At 38.2% G+C, this 16,899-nt stretch overlaps 1 protein-coding gene across 1 annotated transcript in view; it reads right to left on the reverse strand.

The window, feature by feature from the left end:
• The window catches only part of PCDH15 (protocadherin related 15), a 546,308-nt gene that overhangs the window by 476,396 nt on the left and 53,013 nt on the right, over positions 1-16,899 (reverse strand). Inside the window, exon 6 of the mRNA XM_044236821.1 lies at positions 10,089-10,259. Within this exon, the coding sequence (XP_044092756.1) occupies positions 10,089-10,259 (171 nt within the window). The remainder of the gene's footprint in view (positions 1-10,088; positions 10,260-16,899) is intronic.

Here is a 16,899-nt window from a genome sequence, read left to right on the forward strand (position 1 = left end):
ATGAAAATGGAAATTTCTAATTTATTCCAAGTAAGTAAATATTTTACTTACTTATTTATAGCCACTGTTCTAGGAGTTTTAAGATAGCAAAGAAGATAGGCAAGGTCCTATTCATAGCGTACGTAGGTTTCCAAGGAATCAGACAGACATTAATCAATCAAACAAATAAATGTACAAAACATTTTCCCCTACGATCTGCACAAAATAAAAGAAGGTCATGCGTTACCAAATCCATGGGGGAGGTGAGATACTGTGACCTTTGACCACACCAAGTGGTCAGGGAAGGCTTCTCTGAGGAGGTGACTTCTGAGCTGAAACCAAGTAACTAAAAGAGCTAGACACAAGCCAGTATCACAAGAGAACATTCCAGAAAGAGGCAGAAACATCTTCAGCTGAAAGAACGTGACATGATAGAGGACAGAAGGAAGGTCTGGACTGGTGGAGGATGAGGTCAGTGTCTGTCCGTTTGGGCTGCCATAAGAGACTAGGTACCATAGACTGGGGGACCTACAAACAATAGACATTTATTGCTCTCAGTTCTGGAGGCTGGGAGCCCAAGAAAAGGGCATGCCAGTGTCTGCTGAGGGCCCACGTCCTGGTTCACAGATGTCCATCTTCTCACTGTGTTCTCACTTGTGGGAGGGAGAAGGACTTTCTTTTATAAGGGTCCTAACTGCATTCATGTTGGCTGTGCCCTGGACCCAATCACCTCCCAAAGGTCCTGTCTCCAAATAGCATCACACTGGTTATCAGGTTTGTTCATATGAATTTGGGGGTTCACAAGGATTTAGTCCAAACAGTCAGTGACAAATGACTGGCAGGACCATAATAAGCATTATAGGAAGACACTCAGATACAATCATTTAGTGAAAATATATCATGGCATCAGAGCAGGGAAGTGACATCATCTGATGTCTTTTTAAAAATATCATTCCGGACCCTAGGTAAGAATTTGTGATGGCTTGATTGTATATTTGCCTTACATCTGTGGGTTTTCAGCTATCCAGGATCCATTTCCCCTTCTCAATAGTATCTCTGTCTTCTTGGAGAAAGTTTCTTTGCCTATCGGACAGTTTCATCAGGGGCTCTGTATTAGGGATGTTCAGGGAAACAGAACAGACAGAATAGGATAATTGTGTTTACTACTCTCCAGAAAGACAGTGTGAGAGAGAGATAGAGATTATACAACATCTGTGTCAATCTATTTTATCTATATATCTACTTATAGAGACAGAGATTGAGATTCATTTTAAGGAATGGGCTCATGCCACAACTATGGAAGCTGCCAAGACCAAAATCTGCTGGAAGTCAGCCGGCTAGAGAGCCAGGGAACAGATATCAGTTTGAGACCAAAGACAATCTGCTGGCAAAATTCCCTCCTCTTTGGGGAAAGGTAGTCTTTAATCTTAAGGCCTTCATATGATTAGATGAGACCCACCCATATTATAGAGGATAATCTGTTTTACTCAAAGTCTACTAATTTAAATGTGTTCATCCCATGTGGAAAATTCCTTGGAAGCAACATCCAGACATATTTCACCAAACATCTGGGTTGCATAGCTGAGCCAAGTTAGCACATAAAAGTAACCATCACAGGCTCTATCCCCTCAAAAGAGTGAACATGAGTTCAAGCTAGATCAAGCAGATGCTGTCTTTCCTACTCAGATGACTATGCATCTGAGTAAAGGATCACAGTAGTACATCCTGTCCCCTAGTCACACCAAGACCATATGATCCTGCCCCTCTACACACAGCACACAGTTGTGTCTTGTGCTTTCCAATATCAATTAAGAACCATTTAGGGGTGCCTGGGTGGCTTAGTGGGTAGGGGCCTCTGCCTTCGGCTCAGGTCATGGTCTCAGGGTCCTGGGATCAAACCCCACATCAGGCTTTCTGTTCAGTGGGGAGCCTGCTTCCTCCTCTCTCTCTCTCTGCCTGCATCTCTGCCTACTTGTGATCTCTGTCTATCAAATAAATAAATAAAATCTAAAAAAAAAAAAAGAACCATTTAAACAACCCATCAGGTAATTTGGGGGGCCCCAGTGAAACCCACTAACTTCACTTTTTTATAGGTCAGAGTCATTTGGTTTGTCTGAAAAACAAAACAAAACAAAAACCAAACAACAACAACAACCCACAAACTCAAACTGCCTCCAACAGGCTCCAGATATTTGCAAAGGCATGCATCAAATTACTAATGGAGATTCTGGAAATCAGTCTTTGAGGATTGATGGGTTCCAATGTTTAATTTGTAGAATTAAAAAAAAATTTTTTCCTCATAACTTATAATTAGCAACCAATCCTTTTTGAATTGAAATAAAAAATGAAAAAATGTCCAAATTACCAAGTGGAACTATAGCAGAATTTTAAATATTATACAGAGTGGAAGTTCCAGGTTTACTGGCAATATAAGTTCCAGGGGCATCTCTGCTGAACAGAAGGTTTTCATGGGACAATGTGAGAAACTTTACTGAAATCCATTGCTTTTGTGTTCATAGAAAAGGAAAGAGCAGGATACTTGCTTTCCTGGCACACATTTACAATTTGATCCATTGATATATTTTTGGCTCGCAGAATTACCTTGTGCCATTTTGCATCAGCTGTTGCCTCTTCCCAAAGCAATAATATATAGCATAATTAATTCAGCACAAGCAGTGACTGTGCCAAATCCATTTATTTAAAAAATGGATCTACTGTTCTTTTCAATAAAAGTACTGCATTTTTTTTAAAGGACCATACTGAATTAATTACAAATACCACAGTCAGAACATACACAACTCAGTTTCTAAAACTGGAATTTCACTTAAAAACACCTAGGCATTTAACAACTAGTGTGAATTAGCTACTTCTTCCCACAAGCCTCTGAGTGAAGACCCAGCCAGGTGAAGGAACTCCAGGGCAATGATAATAATATCAACAGCTCTGGTGCCTGGGTAGCTCAGTTGTTAAGCATCTGCCTTCAATTCAGGTCATGATCCAGAGTCCTGGATCGAGCCCTTCATCGGGCTCCCTGCTCAGTGAAGAGTCTTCTTTTCCTTCTATTCTTTCCCCACAATTTGTGATCTCTCTCAAATAAATAAATAAATAAATATCTTTTAAAAATTATCAATAGCTACTAAGTCCCCACAGTTGGCTAGAACAACTTAAGGGTGATGCATGAATCTTCTTTCCTAGAACTCAAAAAATCCCATAATTTAGATTTTCTTAACTCCGTTTTAGAGAGGACAAATTCAAGCTACAGTTGAGTGATATTAAGGAAAGTCTGCAAGATCACACAGGGTTCAGGTTGCATTCCAAGTTCTCACAAACCTGTCTTACATTGTGATAGCGAGCACCTCTGTCAACTGCCCATCAGAGTTCCAGACATGCTCATAAAGTTATAGACATCATGTCCAAGTTGCATGATGCTCTCTTTTCTTTATATCTTTTCATAAGAAAACACATCTTCCATGTTAATTTAAAATAATATTGGAACCGACCCTTGAACAAGAAAAAATTTTTTTAAATTCTATTTTACTGAGGACAGTGACTTTTTTCCCTTTAACTAATAGTAATAAACTCAGTCCCTCTTGTTCTTCATTCTTTAATTGTTCCAAATACTGGAAAATATCTTCACCCTGTTTTATAAATGGAAATAACACTCAAACTTATTCAATGTAAATTTTGACCAATGAGGAAAAGAACAAATGATTCTTCACCTCACTTATTATTTCACATCCCACCTTCAGAATTATCACAATATGACATCTTCATCTACACAACCCTTGCTAAATTCTAGCATTTGTTTGTGTGTTTGGCTTTTAGCTTGTGCTTCTCCATGTGAACCTGAAGCTCGTTGGATCATTTGCAGCTGGTAGCATATGTGTGAGTCTGCTGGCAAGGGTATGGTAGACAGTGCAGACGTTCACTCTGCATGTATTATTTCTCACTGTCCCCTCAACCAAAGAGCTCCAGAGAACACATTTTGAAGTAACTGGCCTAAAGACAAGAGAAGATATCACTTAATATTTGGGATATTGCTGCAAAGAGACGGAGTGTTACAAACAATGTGCTGGGACAATTACAAGCCAAACTCTCTCTGGCAACAGGGAAATATGCTTACTTTACTTACAGTACCTATTAGACTCTGCCTGGACAGATAATGACCAAATATGGCAGTCCTTGCCTCTCTATTCACATTTGAAAACAACATAAGTATAAGAAAAACTTATATGTGCCATGGCTAATATTTGGATAATATTTCCTAAGATAATGAAACACACACAAGTTATATATCATCTACATATATAAAACACACATGCATATTTGTGATAAAAACACTGCTATTGCAAATAAGAAGAAAGAAGCCATTATTCGTATTTAAATTTGGTATCTCAGTGACAGTATGTATTTCTCAAAGTTTTCATTGATGGATTAGTCCAATCGAACATTTACTGAACACTCACTATGAGAAGCAGTTGCTTGGCGCATTGAGGTGTAACGACAAATAAAAAATTACAGAACACACAGTCATGTAGGAGGGAAACACAAACAACTCGAGGACACGAGGAGTTTCAGCACTTCAACAGGTGTACACGGGACCTGGAGAAGCTTAACCTGGAAGCCCATCACATTGGATTTACTGAGATGAACCTTGAGTAACAAATTTAGTGTATGGAACAAAGTGGAGAGGGGAGTTCTCAGAGAAGCTCAGGTGCAGACTCAAAGCTCTGCATTATTAGGTAGGTTGCACTAGGCAAGTTACAAGAGATGAGACTGGAACATGGTCTGATATAAAATGACTGTGAGTAACATGCTAAATGCTTTGGGAGCTCATTTGGTATATGATGGGATGTGAACGATCAGATCAGAATTATATTTCAAAAACAAAGATGATTTCCTGGGGTCTAGAGCTGAGAGTATGTCTTTTTTTTAAGATTTTATTTATTCATTTAGAGAGAGAATGAGCATGTGAGTCAGGGGAGAAGCAGAAGGAGAGAGAAGGAGAGAGAGGGAGAGAGAGGGAGAGAGAGAGAGAATCTCAAGCAGACTCCATATTGAGCACAAAGCCCCATTCGGGGCTTGATCCCAGGACCCAGAGATCATGACTTAAGTCAAAACCAAGAATCAGTTGCTTAACTGACTGAGCCACCCAGGTGCCTGGGGACTGTGTCTTTAAATGCATATTTTGGCAGTTGAACTGGGTATCACACATATGTGAGTAACATCTCACAGACAGTGCAGAAGGGATCTGTGGAAACTGACCGAGTTTGGGGTAGGGGTCAGTGAAGTCAAGGTCCGAATCCACATTGACCTCTAGGGTAACAGGAGGTGGAAAAGAGACGAATGAACACATTAGAAAGAATAATGAGGCATCTGTAGAAAACACATGCAAAAACATCTAAAAAAGTGAGAAATGCAAGGTTGGAGGTCAGGAAAGATTCCAAGTGAGAAAATACTTCCACAACACACAGATCATTCCTATCTGAAGAAAACTAGAACCTCTTGGTATTGATGGTTTGATGAATCTTAGTGAAAATTATAGTGTAAAGAAATTTTAAAAGAACAGAAGTCTGGAAAATCATCAAAATTTAAGAATAAGCAAAAAATTGATTAGACAAATATGTAAGTAAAAATTCAAGCAGAGATATTTAACTATGGGAAAAACAAAAACAAAAAACAAGCCATGAAAGATGTAGAAGGAGAAACCCAGGGCCATGGAGGGAAGGAGAAGAACCAGTAGTTTCATAAAAGAGGACAGGAAGACGTACCTGGATTGCTCAATGAGCATGAGTTAAGAGGAAATGATCAAAGTTGTACAACACTGCAGATCAGTGCCACTTCCATAATAACTGGGAAAGCTTCCCTGGAAGGGGAGAGAACCATACCTACAACAGGGGATCTGTCTTTGACAGTTATATGAAAACCACAGCTCTTTGAGACAATTATATACAGGTTTATATAATGTGGGGAGACAGTCCTGGGATCCAACTCAACAGGGGTGGGAAGAGCTCATTGGAGCGTGGATCCCAGCACCTAGATGACCTTTCTGGCAAGCACTATGTAAAGGGAGGTATAGCTAGGTAACAGATATTGACAGATAATATGTCAATATTATCATATTAATACTACAGAGTTTCTCTCCAGAGACAAATCACTCAGCAAAATACCAACCAACCAAATAAACAAGATTGACTGTTCAATCATGAAAGAAAAAAAAAATGTGAGCATTTTTTGGGGGTCTTTGAGCTTCAAGAGAAAATGGAGAAAATAGAACTATGGGTTCTGAACTCTCCAGAATCTATCAGCATTTTCCATAACATCAGGAAACTTCAACCAGAGAGGCATAATAATAAGTTCACAGTCAGAAAGTGAGAATAAATTTATGCAATATTGGAAAAGAATCTCATCCTACTTACGTCCTCAATTAGCACAGAGTTAAACACATATCAGGGGCCAGGACATACTTATCAAATTAATAAATGAATAATAATTAGCACAGAACTACAAATTGCTTTAGTTCCCCAGAGATATCAGATCTATGTATTTACATATTCAATATAATATTAATCTTAATGCTTGTGAAGACATGAATTTTTGCTGAAGACCATTTTCTGTTGTAGAAAAACATACAAAACATTTACTAAGTAAGTTTCTCTATAAACACACAATTATTTGTATTTCAATAAATAGCCAATTTTTATTTTTATTATATTCTGGTTCATGAGTTAAACAATGTACCAGATTTCCTTTTAAAGTTTTTCTGAGCTGATAAATTTTGCATGCATTGTGGTGGAACTAAGAATGGTTTTTCAAGTCAAGAATACCACTGAGGTAATTGGTGGAAAATTTCACATCAACACAGAAGGTGAGCAGGTGTCAAAGCTTTCAAAATTTGAAGAATTAGTTCAGAAAAGGATCAGCAAGTATGTAATTATAGTCATCATGTCTTGTTTAGCTGACAGAAATGGTTAGTTCTTTCGCTCTGAATAGCAAGATTTTATTTATTGAAATTTCTAGAAATTTTAGCAAAAATATGTAAAGGAATCTTTTAAGAAAGGATTTTTTTTAAATGTAAAGGACAGACCTAAACACAGCAATTTGAATGTGAAACTCAAAAACTGGTTGTAGTTCTGAACCCTCGTGAATCAAGGGGCTCCAAAGCAGCATATGCAGAAAAGAGCCAGGAAACTTGATGCCCACACCATGGGAGATTTCATTTTCCAACAATTGCCACAGTAAGAGTTCCATCCCCAGATGTTCTTACAATGTGACTTCTACATTCCTCCCATCAGGAGATGGTACCTGCTGTTAGTCTTTGAATCTGGCTGAGGTTTAACTACAACAGAAGGGACACTGTAGACTGCAAGGCTAATTCCTGCAAATTCTGCCTCATTCCCTTGGGAAGCTCATTCTTGAACTCAGTGCCTCGGTGTAAGAAGCCCCAACAGCCCAAGGGAGACCTGTGGGGAGGGAGAATGAAGTTCCAGCTCATAGTCCTGGATGGGCTCCCGCCAACAGTCAGAATGCTAAGTGAACGATTCTAATACTGGTACCCAGGCCATAGGTAATGATCCTCAGCTGATGCTATGTAGGGCTGAGATGAGACGGTCCCTCAAGCCTGCCCAAACTGCAAATTTCATGAGCAAATTTTAAAAACTATCATTGCGGGGTGCCTGGGTGGTTCAGTCAGTTAAGTGGCTGCCTTTGGCTCAGGTCACGATCCCAGGGTCCTAGAATCAAGTCCCGCATCGGGTTCCCTGCTCAGCAGAGAGCCTACTTCTCCCTCTCCCTCTGCCTGCTTCTCTGCCTACTTGTGATCTCTCTATATATAACTCTCTGTCAAGTAAATAAATAAAAATCTTAAAAAAAACTGTCATTGGAAGCCACTGAGTTTTGGTGATTGTTTTATGCAGTGGTTAATAATAAGAACAGGTGCTGAGTTTTTCAAGTAAATATATTTAGCTTTTTCTATGTGACAATAAAAATACACCCCCATCAAATAAATATTGGCCATCATTATTTAAATACATAAAATTAAAATTCTCCACTTCACAGAATGTTAAAGAAAGGTAAACCTTTCTTTCATCAACCTGGTAAAAGGGATGATGGAGCAAACAGTCTGTTCATTCTGGATTTTATAGCATAGCATTTAATTCAAGAGACATGATATTAAAAGAGAAGAGTTTTTTAATTTTTAGTTGGAGCACTGGAAGTGGTGCATAAACAATGAATTTTGGAACACTGAAAAAAAGTAAAGTTAAATAAATTTTTTAAAAAGTCTGCAAAACAAAAAAAGTTACATAAACTCTATATCTCAGAGATGTCGTACCACAAGTGACCTTAAGAGCGACCCACCAGAATTGCATTTAATATCCCAGTAGAGTTTAGGCCAGTTCATGACACACGACACCAAAGATAAACCATTAGTCACTAGTATCATTTATTTTTATTCCCCTAAATATGGACCATGGACTCATCTCTATGGTGCACTGTATGGGAATGAGAGAGATGCTCAGTTGGCCATCTGGAAGAGAAGAACGGATGCTCAGGGTATTTTATAAAGTTAATACCCTCTGCTTGTCAGGCAGTGACCCGTGCCTCTTCCCTCAGTACTGTTTGAGTTATCACACTGAACCACCGACTCCAGTCACTGTGTCATCATGTCCCTCTTCTTGGGGACCTCACGGGGATGACAGCTACATAAATTAACTCAAAATGAAAACTCAAAATAAGTTTTCCTCATAATTTCAATTAGGCCTTTCAAAGAAAAAAATTAATGTTCACTATCATTAATAGTCTTCTTACGGGTATATTCCACAAAATCCTATGCTGACATATAACTTTAGGTAATCCACAATTATTTGTCTACACCCATTAGCGTTTTTTGTCTTCAAAATCACTCCATGGAGCTGAAAATTTGATTATATTTTTCTTCATTAAATGTACATCATAACATTTATTCTTTTTTTTTTCCCTCCAGCTTTTTTTCTTCACATAAGCCAACTAGAGCAGTTGTTATTTATGCTGGAAGACAGACCAGTGAATCTTGGCCATTTAAGATTTATGAAATCTCAAAAGTAAGGCTCAAGCATGCAACACTGGATAAGAAGAACCCTTAGCAGTACATATGATGCTATGCCAGTTACAATTAGGAGAAGGATTTTTTTTTATACTTGAAACTTCTCATATATAGAGAAGATACCCCAAACCACAGTTCTTACATGTTTGAGGGGAAAAAAAATCAAAAACCTTCCAACAAATTCTGATACCATAAGCCACATTAATAATCTAGAAAACTGAAGGCTTTCTAGGGGCACCACAAATACATTCACCTCCTATGAATTCGGCTTCTCTAAAAGAGAATAATAATAATAATTATTATTATTATTATTATTACTTTGCTTTTAAGGGAGAAATTGATATTTTAGTATATTTGCCTCATAATTTTTATTCTTAGGTATAAATATTTATTACGCAGCCAGGTCTGAGGTGTGAATTCCAGGCTGACAGCAACTTAGAGCTCTATTAGAATTTTTAAAAAGAGGCCAAAACAAAAACAAGACAGAGGCAAAATCAAGTGTACAAGATACATATTCATGCCTTACTTTTCTGCTTCTTTAAAGTACATCTTTAAGGGATAGATATCTGCATTCGGGATCCATTAGCTTCTACCTCCGAACAGCCAAATGCAACCTCCACTAAAATCATAGGATACTAAGAGGTTGACCAAGTACCCTGTTGGCCCATATGTCTTCTGACTTAGGACTGTGTGTTTATTTGGTGAATTTAAGGGAATGTTGAAGTTTCCTACAACACACTGGCAACTGAACTCATTTATGATTTATAGGTGGAGAAACAAAATCATCAGTGTCCAATGAATGGTTGCTTCACGACACACTTTGGACTTTGTAAAGAATGCAGTAATGCATGGTGACCAAACTTTGCCTTCTTTGAAAATGGTTAATACCATAAATACATAAATGCCTTTCAATACTAATATAGCAAAGTTCACCCTTCTCATCTAATATGCCTTCGAGCTCCTAGAACAGAATGTCACTGAGGTTAAAGAGGCATAAGTGAAGGGAAAAGAATGTGAGCACATTTACCGGAGTTCTCAATTCAGGGATCACGGCTTGGTAGGTGAGCGGGCGGCAATCACGTGTGTTTGGCACCAGAACACAAGGAAGAAACATGGGACCCAAGTCATCTCCATCCAGAATGTCCACTGTGAGGGTGGTGGTGGTGGTTCGCCGCTCATTCAGATTTTGTGCACGGTCCTGCGAGGGGAAAAAAAGAAAGGCAACACAAAACACAATGAGATGGACCCAACATTCCCTTCAGTTTGAGTAGACTGTAGACAGGTTTCTTTCCGATTATAGGCCTTGACCTCTCTTAGGGGATTTACTTTAGAATACTTGTAACTGTCCATACTTTCTCTGCCTTTTCCAATGGCAATATATCTGCAGCTCAAACTTCTGCCAGTTTTATAGTCCAGCACTCCTTCACAAGGACCTGGGAGCTGTCTTTTTGAAACAAAATCACAAAAGAAGATAGAGCCCACCTCCCATCTCTGTGGGAGGACAGGAGCCTAAGGTCCATAGGAGGCTCGCTCCAAGTTGTGGACAATCTCTCCCCGCATCGGGCTCTCTGCTCAGCAGGGAGCCTGCTTCCACCCCTCTCTCTCTGCCTGCCTCTCTGCCTACTTGTGATGTGTCTGTGAAATAAATAAATAAAATCTTTAAAAAAAAAACAACACAATTCCACATTTCCTTTGAGAAGGCCAATTAGCAAATACAGTTGGCTTTTGATTCATCTACCCGCCCCCATCTCTGTCTTTGATCTTTTATGATGTTTCAAGCAAGGCAAACAGATTTTAGGGACATCTGGGTGGCTCAGTTGGTTAGGCGTCTGTCTTTGGCTCAGGTCATGATCCCAGGGTCCTGGGATGGAGTCCCATCAGACTTCCTGCTCAGTGGGGAGCCTGCTTCTCCCTCTGCCTCTGCAGCTCCCCAGCTCATGCTTTCTCTTTCTCCCTCTCTCTCGCTCACTCTCTCTCAAATACATACATAAATATATGTTTTTTTTCTTTTTAAAGAGAGAAACTTTAGATAAATTTGGGTTATATCCAAAAATAAACAAATAACAACAAACAAACAAAAAAGCCCAAATCCTCAGAAAAGTAAAATGAAGGGAGAAAAAAGGGAAGAGAAGAAAACCTGCCAGGTCTGCTGAAGTTTTGACAGAGAAATGTTTAATGGCTCACACAAGCCTTTCTGTTACCAAGTATTCTGAGACCAGCACTGCCGGTCTTCAGAGAGTGCACTGTTGTCACCAAAATAACCTAGTTTTCTGAGCTTCTGGATGATAATTGTTTTATTTTGCTTCTTCATTCTTTGGGACTATAAAGCTATAGTTTCTAGGAAGAGTGTCCTTGTAGAATTATGGCAATTACCTGTTCGACTTCCTCTCTTTTCCATGAGACATTGTATTGCCAAGACAATAGGGATTTGGGTTTTTTTTCCCCCTTGTTTGGTTTTCTCCAGTTTTACTGAGATATAATTGGCATAGAGCATGGCATGAGTTTACGGTGTACAATGTAATGATAATGACATTCATCTAGGTGAAAGGATTTTACAATAAGTTTAGATAACATTCATCATCTCTTACAGACACAGGGGAAAAAAAAGGAAAAAAAATATTGTGATGAGAACTCCCAACTGGGGTCTTAACAATGCTCTTTTCATTCTTTCAGACTTGAGTTCAGACTGCATTCTGTGTCCCTCTTATAGAAACTGTAAGGTATTCCTTACTTTGCTTGGCCAGGTGTACTTTTTGCTTTGAGGATATATTGTTACTAACTATGATCCCCACCTCTGAGACGTCCTTAGTTTCTGAGGTCCATTCTCCATGTCAGGATCCCATCCAGGACTCCACCTGTATGTAGCCATCACATCTTCTCAGGTTCTGAAATTTCTCCAACTTCCCTTGGTTTCGATTATCTTGACAATGTGGGGTACTAGTCAGGTGTGTTTTTAGAGTGTTCTTCAGTGAGGAATTTGATGTTTTTCTCAAGATCAGATGGGGGTGATGCATTTTGGGGACGAAGACTGTAGAAGTCCAGAGTCATGTCATCACATTATAGCAAGAGTATATATTATTAACATGACTCAACCTTGATCACCTGGTTGAGGTTGTGTTCATCAGATTTTCCCACTGCCAATTTATTCTCTCTTTTTTTACCTTTTCATTTCTCTGGGGAAGAAACCACTATGTGCAGCCCATGTTTGAGAGTGGAACTGATTTCATTATATTACATTTCATTTATACTGATTATATTTATCTAAGAGAGTTCGCCAGAAGGACACATGGAAGAAACACAAGACCTTAGTTATCTCTGTCCAGAACATCTACTGTGATAATGGTGGTGGTGGTTTGTCATTCATTATGATGTAATTTAGCATTTAGCTAGATTACTTTCTTAGCATTTAGTTATTTTGAAAACTTGTTCTACTTTTTCTGTCTCCTTAAAATTATATGCTGTACAACTCTAAAAAGTAGTTATATTTATATACATGCTCATAGCAGCACTATTCACCATGGTCAAAAGCTGGCAGCAGTCAAAATATCCATCAATGAATGAATGGGTAGACTTTTATCTCATATTATCATCAGCCAGACTCCAAGACCTGACCTTGAGTGCCCACCTGCTTGTACTTGCCAACCTTTGTGCCACATTTTCCCTTGAGCTCTTCTTTCCAGCTTATCTCCTAACTTGGACAAATGGAAACCAGAAACCACCCTTCCCTCAAGCACCTGCCCTGACAAGACCTCCAGCTGGCCCAGACCACCCTGACCAGTTTGAGCTTAATCCCTGATTCATGTCTGTACAGATGGACCACAGCATGACTTTCAGAATAACTGATGACCACATTTGCCTCATTATAATATTAAAATCTCCATCCAAGGAGGAACAAGAGCATCATTTCCACAATATACAATGTGTCTATAGGCTGGTTTCCTTTCAGAGGCATGTGTGACCTCATGCTTACCTCTACATATGATGACAAGTCTCCCCTATCATCCCCTATTCACCAAACCCTAAATGAAAGGAATGTATCCACCTTTGCTTGGGGAGTCATTGTTTTGGAAGTCATTTGCCTGTGATCTCCTTATTTGCTGCAAATAAAGTTTTCTTTGTGTGAACACTCAGGTGGTACAGTTTCTGACTCACCAAGGAGCCAAATCACAAGGCTTCAGTTACAATTTTGAGAAAAGATACTGCTTACAAAGTGTTGATCTATAAAATATGAATTTTTACTTGGAAACAAAATAGTAGAGAAACTACTGTCAGGGAAGAAAAACAATTTTCTTTCCACCCTTCTAGCCACTAACTTCTTGGCTGAGACCTCATATAATAGAAAACAGATTAGCAGGAAGAAAACCAAAGCAGTTTAATGATATGTGCTCCTACTGTATATACACAGACACCAGGAAAACTGAGTAACTCCCCCAAATGGCCAAAGCTATCACCTTAAATACCAACTCCTGCTAAAGACTAAAGAAGATGTCAGGGGTGCTAGAGAGTCAGTCTTCCAGGCAAAGTTCAGTAAATGCAGGAGTCACTGTCTTGCAGATGCACGTCCAGACCTTCCCCACTCATGGGATCTCGTCCAGATTCAGTCATTCTCATCTACCTGGTGGGAGGGGCATGTGGAAACATCCTGTGTAAGCGCAAAGTGCTCTTCTAACAGGGAACTGTTTCTACATGGCTTGCAGAGCTCCTCTATTGTCTGCCATTTTGAAAACATAACCAGCCTGAAACAATCCTTCTGCCAGGGAGGCATATTTTGGGGTGACCCATCCTGTTTCCTCTTCACTTCTCTAAACAGTCAGGTAGCACTGAAAAATGCCAGCAGTCTCACTACATGTGTGGAGCTTCCCCACGATTTTTTGTTAACATGTGTTATAAAACATGAGGAGAAATATGGAAGTAGGTTTCCTGCCCATTGAGCATGCGTAAGCCCATGGAAGTCTTTAGTACTTCTCCCAGTTTAGAACCAAATTTGATCTAAAAAACTCATCTAAAACATAGCCCCTGGCAATTCAGATAAAAACCAAAATGAAAAGAACCTTTTGCTCTTTCTAGTAAAATGTTACTGCTCAAGACTGTTCTAGATAAAAGAAATAACATTCTAAATTGGGAGTAGTATAAATAAAACAAAATTATTTGCATGAATGTTTTATGTGATCTCCTGATGTCTCTATTTCCACTCACTGCTACATGAGAACCCAAAACATTTTAAAGACTATCCCTCCAAGAAAAAAAAATATTCCTTCCTCCATTTCTCCATTTTCACATCTCATTTCTCTTATTTCCTTTATGAAATGAAGATTTTTTCATTTTTAAATATTTAAAAATAAAATAATATTTCATTGATTTAGAAGCTATGGCTATAATTGGCAAGCAAGAATATATCTCTTTTAAAAGTTACTCAAGTTTTTTTAACTTGTATTTTCTCAATGTGCATTATTCTTTCACATGCCATTTACACATTTTCTAATATTAAACATTAATTTACGTGGAACTTTTAATCAGATGCCTTAAAAACAAGTCACTATTTAATGTCTGTGAGTTCAGCTCTGCAAGAAATTGCAGATGATACAAAGAAAAATCCAGCGTCAAAATAGGAATGCAGGAATTTAAAAGCATACATATATCTTGAACATAGAATCAAGAAAGCCATAAGAAATAGTCAGGAAAGTATGAGATGTGAACTAGCTGGAACATTCTGTCAACATTTCACAGGAAAGCCACACTGCCTTGGTCCTAGAATCTTCAGCATCTTTATTCAAAGCCTTCAATCCTCTGGCCTCAGATGATGGCAACACAACGTAAAGCTCTTCGGAGTCATACTGTAAAGTATCCCGGGATAGCAGAGACACCTGCTGTCTTTGAATGAATTATTTACTAAATAAGTAAAAAGTTTCACTCATACATTGCAAGGAAGAACTAATTTCTTTTTAAGCATAGAGAACCTCAAAGATATTTACTTTTAGAAATAGCTCAGAGATAACTAATTCATTGTCACAATCCGTACTTTTTACCAAGCAATTTTTTCTATAAAATTGCAAATATTTAAACTATAACAATGTTAATACAATAAAACACCTCTGTCAGATGATAAGTGAGGCTTCAATCCCTTTATCCCAATCAGAAGGCTTTCTTGCTGTAAGGTAGTTTAATTGCCCACTACTTTTTGATCAAACGGGTTGAATGCTAATTTCTTTATTCAGTCAGTACCTGGTTTCTATTTGAGAAGCGTATTAAGTTAAATATTGGTTTTTTGGAGCGGGGCCAGCAATGATGTGAACTCTACCAAATGCTATGAAATTACATGAATTTTGGTTTTAAAGTGAGTAGGGAACAGGCATGCTGATCTACAGATTTCTTGTTGAGCCACAGGAACCTCAGAATAGAGACTTCCAACATTTATGTACTCTGTACTCAAGTGGTTTGTAGCTTTAAAAAAAAATGCCTAGAAGCACCTACTAGACTGACTCAGATACATATATTAAAGGCTCTCTCATTACCTTATCAGGTATTTGTAGTAGAGAAAGGAAAAAAATAAGTTGTAGCATAATTAGAGTTGCCCTGAGTTTTCTGACCCTGACTCAGTTACTGAAGACCAGGGAGGTGTTTGCCTTATTTCTGTCCACAAATGGTAGATGGAGTATCACTAACTGAAAATTTAAAACTTATCCTAGAGTAACTTGATTTTGTGTTAGATTCCTTTATGAAAATGAGAAAAAAAAAAGCAGCAACAAGATTGTGTAGGTCTAAACCATTTTAGAAGCGAGTTGCTTTTTTTTTTTTTTTTTTTGGAAGTGCTTTTTGTTTGCTTGAGATGTTTATCTAATTTTTTTAAATTTTCATGCATACTAGTAGATAGAACAGCATGCTGTTTTCATGTCCATATGCTTACATGTGTTTAGGACTGGAACGTCCTAGCATCATTTTCCTATTTCATTCCTCTTTCCCAGAATACACCGAAGAAATTGACAGAGCTAAAAACAATGGGTGTACAGTTCAGCACTTACTCTACAACAAGTAGGAATTGGAGGTGAGGGAAGGTCAAAGTGAGGGCTAGTTTTGAAAAGTTGTTTACACAAGGTGATATCAAACGTTGTTTACAGGGGCGCCTGGGTGACTCAGTGGGTTAAAGTCTCTGCCTTTGGCTCAGGTCATGATCCTGGATCCTGGGATCCAGCCCTGCTTTAGGCTCTCTCCTCAGCAGGGAGCCTGCTTCCTCCTCTCTCCCTGTCTGCTTCTCTGCCTACTTGTGATCTCTGTCTGTCAAATAAATAAATAAAATCTTTTTTTAAAAAAAAGTTGTTTACACAAGTTGATATCAAAAGTGTACAAAGTGATTATTTTTTACATCAAAACCCTTATAATTATGTTTATATACTGTTCTGGATATTCATAGTGTTAAGAGAAAAGACAGAGATAAGAAAAAATAATATTTTTAAGAATTACAATATCTTATTATGAAAGACAGTGTTCCTCTTCTAGATATTTGATATTTGAGGAAATATTAACTTTCCCCTGTTATTGATAAAGTTAACTTAGAACTTACTCTGGCCATGATTCTAAAATAAATGTAACCTTTTTCTTTCTGACAATGAATCAAAAGTTCTTGAGTACAGAAGAATCTTTGGTATTTCCCTCAGGATAATGTTAATACAAAAGAGACCTAGTTTTGAATAATATCTGTGTATAAAGAGATGAGTTTGATTCCTTCATGATTTGGGAGTCTGTGGTATAGGCTATATTGGAAATTTCAACAGAAAGAAAACCCACTGATCTTGGTACATCTCTGAACTTTCTTTTTTAGATTTCTTTTCCTTCCATTTTCT

Source organism: Neovison vison, chromosome 2, assembly GCF_020171115.1.
Source record: "Neovison vison isolate M4711 chromosome 2, ASM_NN_V1, whole genome shotgun sequence".
Taxonomy (NCBI): domain Eukaryota; kingdom Metazoa; phylum Chordata; class Mammalia; order Carnivora; family Mustelidae; genus Neogale; species Neogale vison.